The 16,026-nt window shown below is 48.6% G+C and overlaps 1 protein-coding gene across 2 annotated transcripts in view; it reads left to right on the plus strand.

Annotated features, from left to right (window-relative positions):
• The window catches only part of TTLL11 (tubulin tyrosine ligase like 11), a 225,814-nt gene that overhangs the window by 85,762 nt on the left and 124,026 nt on the right, over positions 1-16,026 (plus strand). For both annotated transcript variants that reach the window (XM_044264981.1, XM_044264982.1), the window contains 2 exons: positions 3,155-3,730; positions 15,398-15,493. In XM_044264981.1, coding sequence (XP_044120916.1) covers positions 3,155-3,730; positions 15,398-15,493 — 672 coding nt within the window. The remainder of the gene's footprint in view (positions 1-3,154; positions 3,731-15,397; positions 15,494-16,026) is intronic.

Genomic DNA, 16,026 nt, shown 5'->3' on the forward strand with positions numbered 1-16,026 from the left:
ATCAGAATTTCTGGGGCTGGGGCCTAGTTAGAGAGACTATATTTTTATTCTAGTCCATGTGTTCTTGCCAAGAACTAGTGCATTTGTTCTTAACTTTAATAACTGGGAAGGAAAGGCTCACTCTGGGGTAAAACCTCAGAGGAGAGGTGAATATGAATTCTGGAAAAATCTCTTTCCCTTATAAAAATAGAAGACACTGAAGGATCTGGTGGCTGTGGGAACTCAGAGCTTTGAGGCTTTCTCATAGATTGTACCTATATTATAATAAGCCAGGAACCTGGGCAGAAGCTTCTGGAATGGGGGAGGCCCTAGCAAACTCAGCATCTGTGGTTGTAGCTCTTAGAAGGCCATGCTTAGGGTCCAGACTCCTCAGTGTGCAGCCCGAGATCAGACACCCAACACTCTCTGTCATAGGGAGAGAATCTTCCCTATTATTCTAATATTCTAATAATTCCCTAATATTCAGGAAAAAGAGGCTTTACCTTTAACTTAGGAGAGGTAAGTGGGTATAGAGAGCCTGCAGTAAGGTCAGATGACTTTAGTTCTCCTGCGAACCATCCCACCAGCCAGTGAGGGGACCCAGGGCAAGTCATGCCCCCTTTCAGAGCCTCAGCTTCCCAGTTTGAATTATGGGAGGACTGGGCGGCACTGATCTCTAAGGATCCCCCGGTTCTAAAATTTCAATGATCCTGTTAGTATTAATAATCATGATTTGTATGGTCCTACCCTGGCAAAGAACAGAAGAAATATTCAGTAATGCAATGAATGACAGAGACTATTGACCATATAGTTTAATTTATGTAAGGCATATACACTGAATTCAAAGGAGAAAATATTGCTCCTCATAATATATTGAACTGTTAGTGTCTTCAGCATAGTAAAAGCTTTCCAGAGGGAAAAATTATCCATCAGTGCAAACTTGACATTTTTCACTTTTTGATCCATAACTGCCATTCCTCCCACATGCTTGTATTTACTGTGAAGGGCCAAATATAGGAATGCTTTGGATGCATATTAAATAACTACATACACGTCAAGGTCATAGTTACAAGAAGGGCTCCGCGGAGGGCCCTGGGAGGCTTGCATTGATCTCTTGTGAACTTCCATTCCCGAATCCTGCTGACAAGGGGAAACAATTGATGTGGACCATTATTAAGGTTTTAAGTGTTTCTCCATTGTTAAAGATCTTTTACAAGCCCGGAGTAACCGATAGTGCCCAAGGAATTGGCAAAAGCTTCACTTAGAAATATAGGCTGGCTAAAGAGATAAGTAAAATCCAGAGTGCAGCTGTCCTGGGCTGAGCGCCCGCAGCAAAGGTGGAGGGCCAGGGTGAGTCCAGTGGGGGGGATGCCCCCTCCTCAGGCCCCAGGTATGGCTCGGAGTTACAGAGCCCAGAAGAGCCCAGAACGGGAGCTCCTGCACACCATGAGTTGCACTCTTTCCCATCTGCCTCGGCTTCCTCCAGCTCCCCCGCCCCCTCCATGTCCAACTCCGTGCATTCTCCATGGCTGCAGGGCAGACCTGAGAGTGTCCAGGGGAAACTGGGTGCACGTGAATTATGCAGACCTGCGGATCCAGACTGACTGGACGGGTCAGGTGCCCCGGATAATTCTGTGCGTGTGCCGCTGACCTGGAGCGGGGAAGACCGTTGATGGTACGATGGTACGGATGGCGGTACTAGCTTCAGAACCTTCTCAAAGGACCAAAGGAGGATGGGCGGGGTCTGCGAGAGGAACCAAATAGGAGATCCACGTGGTAACACGAACGTTTCCCTGCGCTAGCTCCGCATTTGGTCTTATGCTCGGCCCTTTGCACATTTTAGTTTCTCTTCTCTTTACTGTGACCCCATAAGGGTAGGTTTTTGGGCCCCATTTTTATTTTTATTTTCCTTTTTAAAAAAAGATTTATTTATTTATTTGAGAGCTAGAGTGAGTATGAGCAGAGGGACAGAGAGAGGCAAACTCCCCGCTGAGCACGCAGCCTGGGGCAGGGCTCGATCCCAGGACCCCAGGATCATGACCTGAGCTGAAGGCAGACACTTAACCAACTGAGCCACCCAGGAGCTCCTAGATGCCCAATTTTAAGAGGAGGAAACAGAAACCCAGTAGGAGAGAGGAAGGTGCAGACACTTGAGAGTCCCTGATGAAGATTCTAATCCCTGTTCCGCCTCAGTTAGCAGACAAGTTACTTCTTCCTTAAGAAGCAGGAAGAGCTGGGCTTCCTGCTGCCTGTCCCGGCTCCCGTTCTGAGTGCTTGGACCTTTGCATTCCTTATCTCATTTCACCCTCACATGAATCTTACTGACGATCTTATTGCCGTTCTGTAGGTGAGGAAGTCACCAAGAACTTAAGTAACTTGCCCAAGGTCACGCGGGAAGAGCTGGGCCAGGGTGGAGCTCTGGGGCAGTGGGATTGGTGCCCACACTCCGAACATTGGCTTTGCCCTCTCTGCCCTTCTCGCTCTCTCCCTGTGCAGTGAGAAGAGAATCGTATTCTCTGTGAGGGTCAGAGTAGGTGACTGCTGTCCAGTGCCTCATAGAGTCTCTGGCACTTCGCAGGCACTCCCACGTGGTGCAAGGCCGAGCGCCTGGGTGACTCAGTCGGTTAAGCATCTGACTTCGGCTCAGGTCATGATCTCAGGATGCTGGGTTCGAGCCCCGTGTCGGGCACTCACTCTGCTCCGTGGGGATTCAGCTTCTTGCTCTCTCCCTGCCTCGCTCCCCCCTCAGATCATGCTCTCTTTATAAATAAATAAAATCTTTAAAAAAAAAAATGGTGCTAGACCATTATCCTTCGCCTTCCGCCCCTCCTCCTCCTCCTCACCATTAACACGTCATCGTTAGTTAAATGGCTTGCCCGGTATTAGACCTCACAACTGACAAAGACCTGGAATTTGGACCTAGGTCCTGTGACTGCAGACCTACAACACTCCCGGTCCCCTTCCTAGAGGACAAGACTGAGGACAGATCTTAGGTCCAGATCTCGATACCTAGCCCCATTGTTATCTGCCCCCTGCCCCGGTGCTTCGTGAAGACTCCCACGGATGGGGCTCACTTTATCACTCCTTCCCCAAACATTGGCTGAGGTCCTGCTCTGTCTCGGGGGCCTGGAGAGGAAAAGAATGTAATGCCAACCGTGCTTTTTTCCCCCACCAGGTTCGAATGGTGAAAGATGGCGACCCCTCCTGGAAGCCCACGTTCATCGTGAAACCTGACAGTGGCTGTCAGGGCGATGGCATCTACCTCATTAAAGACCCCAGTGACATCCGCCTGGCAGGGACCCTACAGAGCCGGCCGGCGGTGGTCCAGGAGTACATCTGCAAACCTCTTCTGATCGACAAGCTCAAGTTTGACATCCGTCTGTATGTCTTACTCAAGTCCTTAGACCCCCTGGAGATTTACATAGCCAAAGACGGACTCTCTAGATTTTGTACCGAGCCATACCAGGAGCCCAGCCCCAAAAACCTGCACCACACCTTCATGCACCTGACCAACTACTCCCTGAACATCCACAGTGGCAACTTCGTCCATTCGGACAGCACAAGCACAGGCAGCAAGAGGACTTTCTCTAGCATTCTCTGCAGGCTCTCTTCCAAAGGTGTTGACATCAAGAAGGTCTGGTCTGACATCATCTCCCTGGTGATTAAGACTGTCATTGCCCTGACTCCAGAGCTCAAAGTTTTCTACCAGTCGGACATCCCCGCGGGGAGGCCGGGGCCCACGTGCTTCCAGGTAACCGTTGCCAGTCCCAGCCTGACTTCCCCAAACTTCACAGGACCTGTGGAGGGCCCCCTGGCTTCCTGTGGGATGCGGGCTGGGGGCGGGGTGGCCAGAGAGGGGTCCGGGGTGGGGGGGTGTGGGAGGGGGGGAGTTGCGGTGTGGCCTCTGTTGTTAAACCTGGGTCCAGCTTTTTATTTGCCAGTCGTGTGATTTGAGGCAAGTTACCTCCCTTTGCTCCCCTGTAAAATGAGACAAAGAGTACCTCCCTGAGAGGATTCTTGTAAGAATTAAATGAAATAACAGAAGCACGGTGCTTGCCATTTATTTATTCATCCTTCCTTCCAGCGTTTTGTACCTTCGTAGGGGGCCAGGTCCTGTTCCAGGTGCTGCGGAGATGGTCAGTCATGGCTCCCCCAGCCAAGGCAGGGAGTTGACTAACATGGGAGACAAATCCTTTAAAAGTGCCTCGTATGAATATGTCACAGAATATGTCACAAGTGCTAGAGTAGAGGAAGAAATGGACTGGTCACTGTGACGTTGTGGGACCGTCTGGCATTTTCTGGCTGGGCTGGGAAGCCTCTGCAGAAGGAGTGGCAGTTAGACGAAGTCAGAGATCCTGGATAGGGCTGGGGAGACAGTGTTCTGAGGGGGCGTGTTCGCAGGCCTAGGGGGATGGGGGAGTCATGCAATTTGAAGAATGGAAAGAGGTTCGGTGTGGTTGGAGGGGGGGGCTTGAGACAGAGCTTGGAGGGAGATGAGGGAAGAGGAGGTGGGAGCGGTAGGTTGTGGCCGAGTTATGGAAGGCCGAGGGCGGTGGGGGCCCCATGGGATGTAGACAGGTGAAGGGCGGGCTGAGATTTGCACATTGCAAGTAACAAACCAGCTGCAGGGCCGAGAGTGGATTGGGCACAGCTGGGAGCAGGGAGGTGACTAGGGAACGGATTGCTCTCCTGTAAGCAAGAGCTGGTGTTCACTTGGACTGGGAAGGTCTAGGTGCAGGTGGAGAGAGTAGATCTGAGAGCCATGTAGCAGGTGGAAGGGCTGGGCTGGTGACTGATGGGGCTGGAGAGAGTCATGAGGCCGTGGCAGTGAGGGACAGGGGAGAACCAAGACTGACTCACAGGTGGCTTAGGCATTTGGATGGATGAACAGAAGCCACAGGAAAGGCTTGTGTGGGGAAGGTCAGGAGCTGGACTTGAACATGCCCTTGAAGAGCCCGTGTGACATCCGGTTGGAGAGTTTGAGCGGACAGTTGGACATTTGGACCTGGAGTTCAGGAGTGAGAGAGACAGGGCTGGGCTGGGAACTCATCAGCGTTCACACAATGACCAAAGCCACATGAGGCTGCAGAAGAGACGGGCCTCAGAAGACTCCTGAGGGCACGGCCGTTTAGGCAAGGGATAGCTGGTGGGGCCTGGGGGAGGGGCCTGCGCCAGAGGCCAACAAGAAGGGGCTTGAGATGTCGAAGGGATATCAGCAGAGGAAGTACCCCGAGCGCCAAGGAAGACGAGCTTGCAGAAAGAGCAGGCAGGGATCACCAGTGGCGAATGCCACTGGGCTGTCACACGAGACCAGAACTGAAATTGCCCACTGTGCTCGTGACTGGCGAGGACGGTCTTCGAGGGCGCGATGGGGCCGGGGCCACAGTGTGGTGGCCCAAGCCAGAGCGTGGCCGGAAGGGAAGGGGGAGTGAGAGCAGAGCCGTGAAGCAGGGTGAGGCTCGAGTCCAGACACTCTGTAGACAGCCGGGTCCCTGCCACCAGATAATCAGAGTGGGGAGCCGATGGGTAGAAGGAGGACCTCTGGGACCCTCTCCGACTCATCTCTAAAATTACTCTGTGCCAGGTGAATATATAAAAAGAACACACAGAACCTGTCCATAGGCTTTGGAGCAGAACAGCAAAATGGGCATCCCAAGCGCCACCTCCCGACCCAAGACTGCGCACCAGCTACTGGGCTTGTCCCCAGCCCATTTCCCTACCCACCGCTGCCCCCAGGGTCACAGTGTCTGGAATTTTATGTTTATCATTGCCCCGCCTTAAAAAATACCTCTCTTATGCACGAATGTTTCCCTAACAGTATATTGCTTTGTTTTGCTTGGGTTGCAGCTTTATACAAATGCTGCTATGAAGTAAACAGTCTTTCTCAACATTCTTTTTCCACCGCATGCTGAGGTGGGTTGCTGGGTCCTGTTTCGTTTGCACCTGTTTTTATGCCGACACCAAAACACACGATTTGTTTGGGTTGCTTCTTGTCCTCCATCCAAGAATGTGGCAGGAGAGCAAGATGGAACAAGAAGGGAGGGGAGAGGTGGGCGGAGCAGGGGGAGCAGAATCTCTGATGGGTGGGCTGCTTATTTGATGGCCAAAGAGGAGGTTGGTCCCGAGGTGCAGGCTCCCAAAAGAGTGGTTCCCCCTGGGCACCAGTCAGCAGGATTTCCGGGCCGGCCGGTGGAACCCTTTGAAGGGCAAATCAATCGGTGGCCAGTTCTAGGAAGGGATGGTTGTCCTCTAGAGATCCGTCCTTAGGCACTTGGACCCCAGGCTCTGGTTCCCAGATAGGATGTCCAGCTCAGCCAATCACGTAGGGAGCTAAAGGCATTAGAAAGGGTAAGTGGGCAGAACTTGGAGAGAGGACTGGAGAAAACAAGTCCGATCCCAAGCCATGAAAAGGTTAGGGCAGAGGAGACAGTTGCAACGTGGAGGCCTCCAGGGGTCATCCCGGGGGACTGTGCGGCCACATGTGTCTGATGGTGACAGCTATTCCAGGAGAGTCATGTGGGCCCAGCACGAGGAGCCAAGCCACGGAGCCCTGGCACAGTGAAGGGGCCGGCGGGAGGGCCAGGGGCAGTGGTTTGCCGCTTGTCTTACTGTGGACAGGCTGCATGGAACAGCCACTGGGGTGGAACCGGGGGCGGGGGCTGTTGGGAATTGGAGGGCGGACAAGGAGGGAGCCACAGGTTTGGACAGACGACATCTCGCATACGGAACCGCAGCCCCATGTCTGTTTTCCATTGCTAGACCAACACTAACTGCTTCCAGGCCCGGGGTCAGGGGACGAGCACCGGACTGGAAGCAATGCTCCACGGAGGAACTCTTCCCCTTTGCAGCTATGTGACCTTGGGCAAATTCCCTCACTACCCTGGGCCTCTGTTTCTTTCTCTCTCAATCACCTACACCCACTTCCCCAGCTGCCTTCCTAGGAGGAGCTTGAGGCACTATGGGAGAAAAACTTCCAACAAGGTGTACAGTGTTAGATGTTCAAAATTGGGTTTCCCATACATTTCAGATTCACAGTGATTAAGAAAATAACTAGTTTTTTTTTTTTTTCCACCTTGGAGTCCTCTCTTACTTTCTTTATTCTAATCACTTGATAAGACACTTGTTTAGTTTGGGTCTCAAATACCGAAAGTAACTTGAAGCCCACAGATTGGGGGAAATGGTGTGGTTCTGCCATGGGGTTGCTCTGTGACCTTACCTAAGGCACTCAACTTCTCTGTGCCTATTTCCTCAGCCTCCTCACAGAGCTGTTGTCCATTGCATGTGAGATAAAGAGTATAAAAGGCTTTGCAAACGACAATGTTCTTTGCACGCACGAGAAATTATTGCTTTGTCGTGATGCCCCTTCGCCTGTAGCCTGGGCCGGGCCCACATTGCCGCATTCCGGGACATAAACTCTAGCCAGCGACATTACATTTATCTTAAACATGTGATTGTGACCCCTTTCCAATCATAGCCACAATAACTACTCGGGAAATTGTGGTAGCCCTGAGCGCTTGCTGGCACGGCTCAGGCTGTGGGCAGCCTTCCTGTAATCTGTTGCCTAGGAACCCGGCGGCCCTGTCACCGCGGTCTGCCCGCCGCCCCCCACCCCCTCACCATCACGCAGCCAGCCCCTCCGCGACACATCCTCACGGCAGTCTTCTTGAGGGCAGCTGTGTGACCCTGGCTTCGGCAGTCAGGTCCATGTGGGGGTAGATGATTCACGTGGCAGAAAAACACACACAGAGAAAAGGTTTCCAGCTCGGCTTTCAAGAACATTCTTTCCCAGTTCCGCTGCTGGGTGTCGATCTTCCTTTAGCTCTGTGTCTCACTCTTCTCTTGGCTTGTGATCTTTTCCCTTAGAGGTCCGGAGGAGACACCTTTCCTGAAGCCTCAGCTGCTTCTCCTTCTTTGTTCTTTTGATCTCCTGTTCCCCTTTAGCCCCAGACGCCCCCTAGGAAGGAGACGAAGAAGCAGCCTTGTGGTCATGCAAGGGCTTGGGTTTCACTCTCCGATGCTCTGGGTTTGAGCTAATACCAGCTCCTCCTTCCAGGTGAGCTTGGAAGTTAACCTTCCTTCGCCTCAGTTGCTCATCTGTCCTGCCACACAGAGCAGCTCCCCTTAGACGTAATTTGTGCCTTCCTGAGCCTGCCCGTGTGTCCTCCTCTGTCTTGGCCTGGCGTGCTCTCGCCAGTCTCACGGTTTTTTGGAATTTAGTGCTTCCACCAAAGTGCTGCTTAAATCCCTCCTTCTCCGTAAAGCCTTCTTGACCACTTCTGATACATAAGCTTTTTTCTTCCTTTGGAATATTCCCTGGGCTTGCACTGAGACAAGCCCCAAGCTAATTGTGGGGCAGTGGTCGTGGGTAAGACATGGTCCCTGAGGGGGCGCAGGCTACAGGGAAGACTGCCACCTGGGGATCACAACTGCTTATCCTACGTGCCGGAGGAGGGCCTCTACAGGATGCTGGGAGCGCTCAGAGAAGGGAGTAATTAACTTTGCCTGACCCAGTCAGGGAGGGCTTCCCAGAGGAGGAGCTCTTGCAGCTGGAGCTTCAGGCATGAAGCAGAATTTGGCAAGCAGAGAGAGGCGAGGGACTGCTACTGTGGCCTGCTTTTCCTTCCACCTTACTGGCTGCTGGTTCTGTGCCCCTCCTTCTGAACCTGCAGTGCTGGAGATTCCCAGCACTCAGTGCTTAGGAAATTCCCCTATCGACAATCACTCCCTAAATGATCTCACTTAGCCCCAAGGCTAGTGTATTTAGCTGCCTCCTTCCATTTTCTACTTGGATATCTAGTGGGACTCTCATGCTCAACATGTCCAAAGTCAAACTCTTGATTTCCCTCCCACACCTAGTCTGCCATTGTTTTCCTGTTTCAGTAAATGCACAGCATCCGATTGGTTACGCAAAGCAAAAACCTGAGCCATCCTTTCTTCTTTTTCCCTCTTTCTTAGGTCTGCTACATAAGCCAGTCTTGCAAGTAGACTTTAAAATACATCCTAACCAGCTCCGTTGCTACTGTCCCAGTCTAGGCAGCCATCACCTTGCACTTGTACCACCACAATAGCCTCCTAATTAATGCCCCATTTCCCACCCTTGCTGCTGATGGCCCATTTTGCTCTCTGTATCCAACATGATTCTTTTAGAACATGTCAGATCCAGTTACTTCCCTTGTGCAAATTCTCCCATGGCTTTCTCATTGCACTTAAAATCCCGGCTGCTTACCATGGCCTACAAGATGCTACACCATCGGTTCCTTATCTTCCTATCTGACCTCATCTCCTACCACTCTCCCTCTTGTTCGCTCTTTGCTGTGGTTCACAAGTGACCTTGGTTCTCGCTGTCCCCTCTGCCTGGAATGCTCTTCCTTAGCTCTTCACCTCATTCAGCCCCCATTCATGCATCACCTCCTAAAACTTCTGCTTCCGGTCGTGATGGAATAACAAATCTGGACTAACCATCCTGCTGAAAACAACAAGAATGCTGGACAAAATACATGAAATAAGTGTTCCTGACTTTGGACAACAAGGCAGGTCAGCACTGTGATCCCTGAGGAATTGGGGAGTGGAAACGGGGTTGAGTCCCTACGGTTGCCACAACTTTCTCTCTGGGAATAATCCCCAGGACATGGACACAGAGATGGGGAACTCAATCCCTGTGACCTCAATGAGGAGATCAAAAGTTTGGGAAGTTTGAGATGGCAGAAATTCTGTGGGCAGAATGCTGAAAAGGAGGGAGCTGAGCAGGAAAAGAGCTTCCTTGGGGATGCAGAGATCCCCGTATCATTGTTGGGTGTTAGGCCACCTTCGTATGAGTGTTGATGCATACAGTTGGGCAAAGAGTGACCAGTGAACTGATAAGCTGAACAACTCCCAGGCTCACACAGATCAGAGAGAGATGCTCACGCTCTGAGTAGCTGGTGTGGACAGTCCTTGGTGGTCACTGGGAGCATTCAGTGGAGGTTCCAGAGAAGTTATGCCTTAATGGACTGAATCTTCCCTGGAATGAAAGTTACTCTAGACCTAACTTAGTGGAGCTTAAACAGTATACCTTGGTGGTATCAAATTAATTTGCAAATAACTACCAAAAAATCCGCCCCCCTTTTAAAAGAAAACAAAATCCAGACACTCAGCGTTATAACATTCATAGTATCCAGCATCCTTTCCTGTCCAGCATCCAGCATCCAGACATTCCACAGAGCAGGTAAGGTAACCCATACCAAGGGGGGAAAATCCACACAGACTCAGAATTATCAGAAATGATGAAACTAGTAGGAAAAGAATGTTAAAACAGCTATTATAACTGTGCACAAGATTTTAAAGGAGAATATGAGCTTAATGAAGAGGAGAGATGGAAGCTATTAAAAAGAACCAAATGGAATTTCCAGAGAAGAAAATATAAAATCTGAGATGAAAATTTCACTGAATGAGATTAGCAGATTAGATACCGCAGAAGAAATGATCAGTGAACTTGAAGACGTAGTGATAGAATCTATCCAAAATGAAACAGAAAAGAGAAAATGACGGGAAATGTAAGTGAACAGACCCTCATTGATCTATGATACAATATCAAATATTTTAAGATATCTGTAATTAGAGTTCCCTGAGTAGAAGAGATAAGAAAAATAGAGAAAGATATTTGCAGAGATGGCCCCAAATTTCCAAATTTGATAAAAACTAGAAATCTGCAATCCAAGAAGTTTAAGAAACTCCAAGAAGGACACACACACACACACACACACACACACACCCCAAAGCTTATCATAATCAAATTGTGGAAAACCAGTGATGATTTAAAAAAAATCTTAAAAGCAGCTAGAGAGAAAAGATACATTATGTTCAGAGGAACAAAGAATAATGAAAAAGTTATTCTCATCAGAAACTGTGGAAGTTAGAAGACAATGGGATGGCAAGACCTTCCCTGGTCATCCTTGTAAATCACCAACCCTCCCCTCTTGCCCACCATATCACACTCTTTGTGGCCTTAATCACTAACTTACTGTGGTCTCTCTCTTCACTAGACTGTAAGCTTCAAGAGGGCAGGATAGTAAAACATCATTTGTCTCATTCACTGCTTTATCCCCAGTGCCTAGAATAATACCTAGTTATTTAATAGGTGCTCAATAAATACTTCGTCAATAAAGTCATCTTCCAGACAGAAGAGTATCAAGGCAGAGAGCAGTAGAAAGCCCTCAAATTACTAATAGTTCAGCACAATTACAGCCCAAGATGTGCAGGGGAAGGGGGAGGAAATACAGCTGGAATGTGAGAGCGATGGCAAGTCATAGAAGAATTTGTAGGATATGCCATGGAACTGGGGCTTCATTCTGCAGGCAGGGATATTAGGCAGAGGAATGCTAAAACTCTACATTTTAGAAAAATTTCCTGGGAACCCCTTGTGCCAGATGATCTAGAGATGTGAGTTGGGGAACAGGAAATAAATGGGGAGGCTATTAAATTAGTCCAGGTGAAAGCTGGTACAGACCAAATGGAGGCCAGGAGCATGAGGACGGGTCAGCTCCAGAAAGTTCTTTAGGAGGTAGGATGTACAGGAGATACATTGAGCAGGAGTTGGTGAACAGCTAGATATGAAAGATGAAGGAGAGAGTTCTGACTTGTGTAATTGGGTGGATAAAGAATACAGGAGGCAGAGTCAATTTTAGGGAAAGGAGTTATATTAATGATCTATGGCTACATAGTAAATTTCCCCAAAACTCAGCAGCTTGAACTGACAAACATTTATTATCTCTCAGTTTGTGCAGAACAGGAACCTAGGCTTAGGGGACTCCCTCTTGTTCAGTGTCACAAAAGGCTACAGTGAACGTGATGGCCAGGCCTGTAGTCACCCTAAGTTCTGACTGGGGAAGGAGCCTGGGGGTAGACCTCAGGTCCTCCCGGCTGTTGGCTGGAGACATTGGTTCCTTGTCACCTGGACCTCCAGAGGGCTGTTCCCAACACAGCAGCTGGCTTCCCTCAGAGTGTGTGAGCAAGAGAGTAGGAGAAGGCATCCCAAGATGGAAGCCACAGTCTTTTTATAATCAAATATTGGAAGTGACAGCCCATCATTTCTGCCCTATGCTGTTTTGAGAAACAAGTGACTAGGTGCAGTTCACACACAAGGGGAGGAGGTTATACAAGGGCATGATTACCAAGAGGTGGGGAATCACTGAGACCATTTTAGAGGCTAGTGAGTTTAGATAGTGATAGTGAGTTTGGATATGCTAAATTGGAGACCCAACCTCCTAGTTGTGTTTCCTACGGATGCAGATGGATGTGTAGTTCTAGGGCTCAAGAGACAATCTCCTCTTATTGGAAGGTAGCTTGGAGGCTTGGCGTGGTTTACAAGTAATGGCCCAGGGCTCTTTTGTTCCCAGTTTGTTCTGGAAGCTTCTAGAAGGGCTGAAGGACAGATAACTTGGAATCCCCAGAGTTCCTCGGGAGTAGGAAGTATACAACCCGTAATTGCTGTCTCCAGTCTCATAGGGGGCAGTGATTGAAAAGCACTCGCTTTCTCTCTCTCTCTCTCCCCTTTTGACAATTCCTGCTCTGCCATCAAACCAGAGAGAGGTTTTCCCCTTTCTAAACTTCAGTTTTATGATCTGCATAAAGGGACTGTTAGACTAGATCAATAGTTTCTCAAAAAAATATAAGGTTTTTTCCTCTGGGGTCCCCAGTATATGAAATAGGTAAAAGTTAATTTGATCTGGCCTCCCCAGTGCTTCCCCAGAAAAGAGCCCCATTTTGAAAAACACTGGACCAAATAAATTCCTGATTTTTTTGCCAGCTCTAACATGCCCAAGTTTCATGACTAGATCAACTCTAAGCTCCTCTCGGGTCTGTTATTTTGCTTGTTGAGATCTCCTGATGCAACACATTTCATTGAGCTTTTGAAAAGAAACCAAATTGTATTTCCTTGAACTTGTGAAAAAAATATAATAAAGCTGACCTTCTTTAAATGCTTACAGTGTTTCAGGCACGGTGCAAAATATTTTACATACCATTATCTTTATTTGGTCCTGTCCCCCCACTACTAGAATGAAAACTCCATAAGGGGAGGGAACTTGTCTAGTCCATTGCTCGATTTCTAGAAGCTAGACTAGTTTCTGGGATATAGGAAAGCATTCAGTAAATATTTTTTGCATGAATGAATTAAGGTAAGTACTATTCTTATTTCCATTTTACAGATGGGGTTCAGAGCTGCTAAGTAACTTGCCTATAGTTACACAAGTTAAAGGCAGAACTAGGATTTGAAATGAGCCCCTTTAGCCACGTCCTGCCATTTCTTGGTGGTGGGATCCGTAGGAAACTGCAAAGGCAACTAGCATATATGGGATACCTCCTATAAGGCAAGGTACTTTTTGCTTCCATTAGCAGCTAACTCTGCAAATCAGCTATCGTGACTCCCATTTTTCAGATGGGGGATATGAAGTTTGGTGAGGCTAAGTACCACCTCTAGAATGAGAGACAGAGGTAGGATTGAAGCCCAGTCTTTATGACTCCAAAGCATTTCCGTACAAGATCCTATATATTCAGCTGCCTGCACCAAAGCCTAGGTTCTGGAAAATACCACACCACTGGTGGGTGCAGGTCAAAATGGCCGGAGAGGTTTTGCCTTCTCTGGCTTTTCTGTAGCTTTATTTTCATGAAACCACTGTGCATTGAATTGAAGCGTCCACCAGGCTGACAAAGAGTGAGTCTAAGCTTCTGAGTTGGAGGAAAAAGCAGTTGATGACTAAGGGTGATGAACCTGGGCCCCATAGCCCGCTGCTCTCTGTAGCCTCGTCAACACCACTTGCCTCAGCCCAGGTCTGAAGTTAGACTGATGATGTCACCAGAGCCTCTTAAAGGGCTCATCACTCACAGCCACTTGTCATTTATTATTCAGCGGATCTATAATGCATGTAACATTTTCTACCGAATTTCCATTCCTTTCTTCTCGTGACCAGGGAAAGAAAAATAGAGTCAGGATGACTTTTTCCAACTCCTCGTCCTTATGGCCTTTCCCTGAAGAATAACCTCATTTTGAATTACCCCCGAAAATGGTCATTCAGGCTTTGGTTTCATTAATAAGGATGAAGCTACAGTTTCATAATTACCATCTAACGAATGCACGTTCTACAGAGACAAGTAAATGAATTTCCCCTCATCTTTTCTTCCGGACTCCACAGAGGAGGGGACACCAGCTGTCCCTTTTTCTTTTTCTCTCCTTTATTCTCCACTTAATTTTTTGGAAACTTTGGGACTGTATCAATTCTGTTAGAAGCTTTCTACCTTCTCATCTGCAGAGTTAATGAGAGCCCTCCCGAGAATCTGACGTCCTCATGGCTCGAGTGTGGATCTCATTAGAACACGGGATCTTGAGGATCAGGAGGAGTCATGTAGGGGAAGGGTTGTTCCAGGCAGAGGGAGTGAGATGCTCAGGGTGGCTCACCCGATCCTAGGGCTTGTGAGGAACTGAAAGAAGCCAGAAGACAGCCCGCCCTGAAGCAGCACGCCGGAAGGAAGGGCAGGCGTCAAGGACAGATGGTGTTGGAGTTAGCCTGGGGTGTGGGCGCAGTGACACAGCCCTGCTCAGAAGGGCTCCGTGCCTGGTTTAAGGCTCTGTGGTCACCATCGTGCAATTGCCAGTACTTTTGGAACAAGGGGTCCCTTATTTTCGTCTTGCGCTGGATCTTGTAAATGGTGAGGGGTCAGTCTTTAGGGAAATCCTTTGGACCTTCTGGGAATCAGCTTCTGCTTTTGTAAAACGGAGAGCAGGATCCCTCCCTCAAATATGCTGTCATGAGGATTAAGTGAGATTATGGTATGAGATTACATAATCAGTGCCTTGTATAGTAAATGGTGTCTAATAAATATTCCCTTCTCCTTAGCTGAGAGGGTCTATCAGAATCACCTGGGCAGGTGGAGAGTTGTTTTTCCAAGTTCATTTGCCTGGGTTCCACTCTGATGGCTTCTGACTCCCACGTGTGGGTTGGGGGAGGTGTGTGCTTAGGGCCCTTCAGGGATACTGAGGTACAGCTGAGCTTAAGAAAAGTAGCCTTGGGTTTTCCGAGATCTAGCTGAGAAGCAACTTAATAGAGGAGAGCAGATGGAGAGGGAGAAATTGATGGACCACTACTGATCCTTAACATAATAAAAAACCTGTTAAGGAAGAGAGAGGTCACTGAGAATGCTGAAATGCATTATGAGAACTTGTCTCATTATCAAGATTCCTGTAAAATGCTCTGCTGTCTATGTCTATGCTGACAAGTCCACCCAGAGGAAGAGAGGCCGTGGTCAAGAGAAGCCAGGGTCCAGGCCCAGGGTGGGGGCAAGGTTCGAATTTACCGTCCTCTTAATGACCCTACTACCATACTCGGTTCTTGAAAAGAAATTGTAGCTGGAGGGAGTAATCCTGAATTCTGTTTATCCGGTCCAGATTCTAGGCTTTGACATTCTTCTGATGAAAAACCTGAAGCCTATCCTACTTGAAGTAAATGCGAACCCCAGTATGAGAATCGAACACGAGCAAGAAGTAAGTACTGGGACTGTCTCCTTGAATATGTTGCCCGACCGCCGCTGGTGCTTGCTTGGCTCAACGAGATTCAATATCCTCAGCCTGGCCCAGCAAACTTCTGCCCAAGTCTGAATAATTTCAGCTTGGTGGAGCTCTGAGCAGCGTCTATAAATATAAGACCTTTCCGACCCATGGTAACTTCCCAGCATGCCGTTCTTCGCGTTTTTAAGGTCTGCAGACACAGAAGCAGCTGAGCCTTTCCATCAGTTTTGACATGAACTAATTAGTTAGCCTCAGGAGATGAGCTAATTGAAATTCTATGAATATGATTTAGCCATGTCGACATACTCAAGTCACTAAGATAAATAGTACAATTTAACAGTGGTTTTATTTTTCTCCCCCCCCCACCGGCCTTAAAAACAAAACAAAACAAAACTCATAAAAAAGATTGGAAGGAAATACACCCAATACTAATATTGGGTTTTGGGGGAGACCCTATGGGCTCTTAATTTTCTTAGCCCCGTCTATATTTCCAAGTTTTCTACACCGAG

Source organism: Neovison vison, chromosome 9 (genome assembly GCF_020171115.1).
Source record: "Neovison vison isolate M4711 chromosome 9, ASM_NN_V1, whole genome shotgun sequence".
Lineage (NCBI taxonomy): Eukaryota > Metazoa > Chordata > Mammalia > Carnivora > Mustelidae > Neogale > Neogale vison.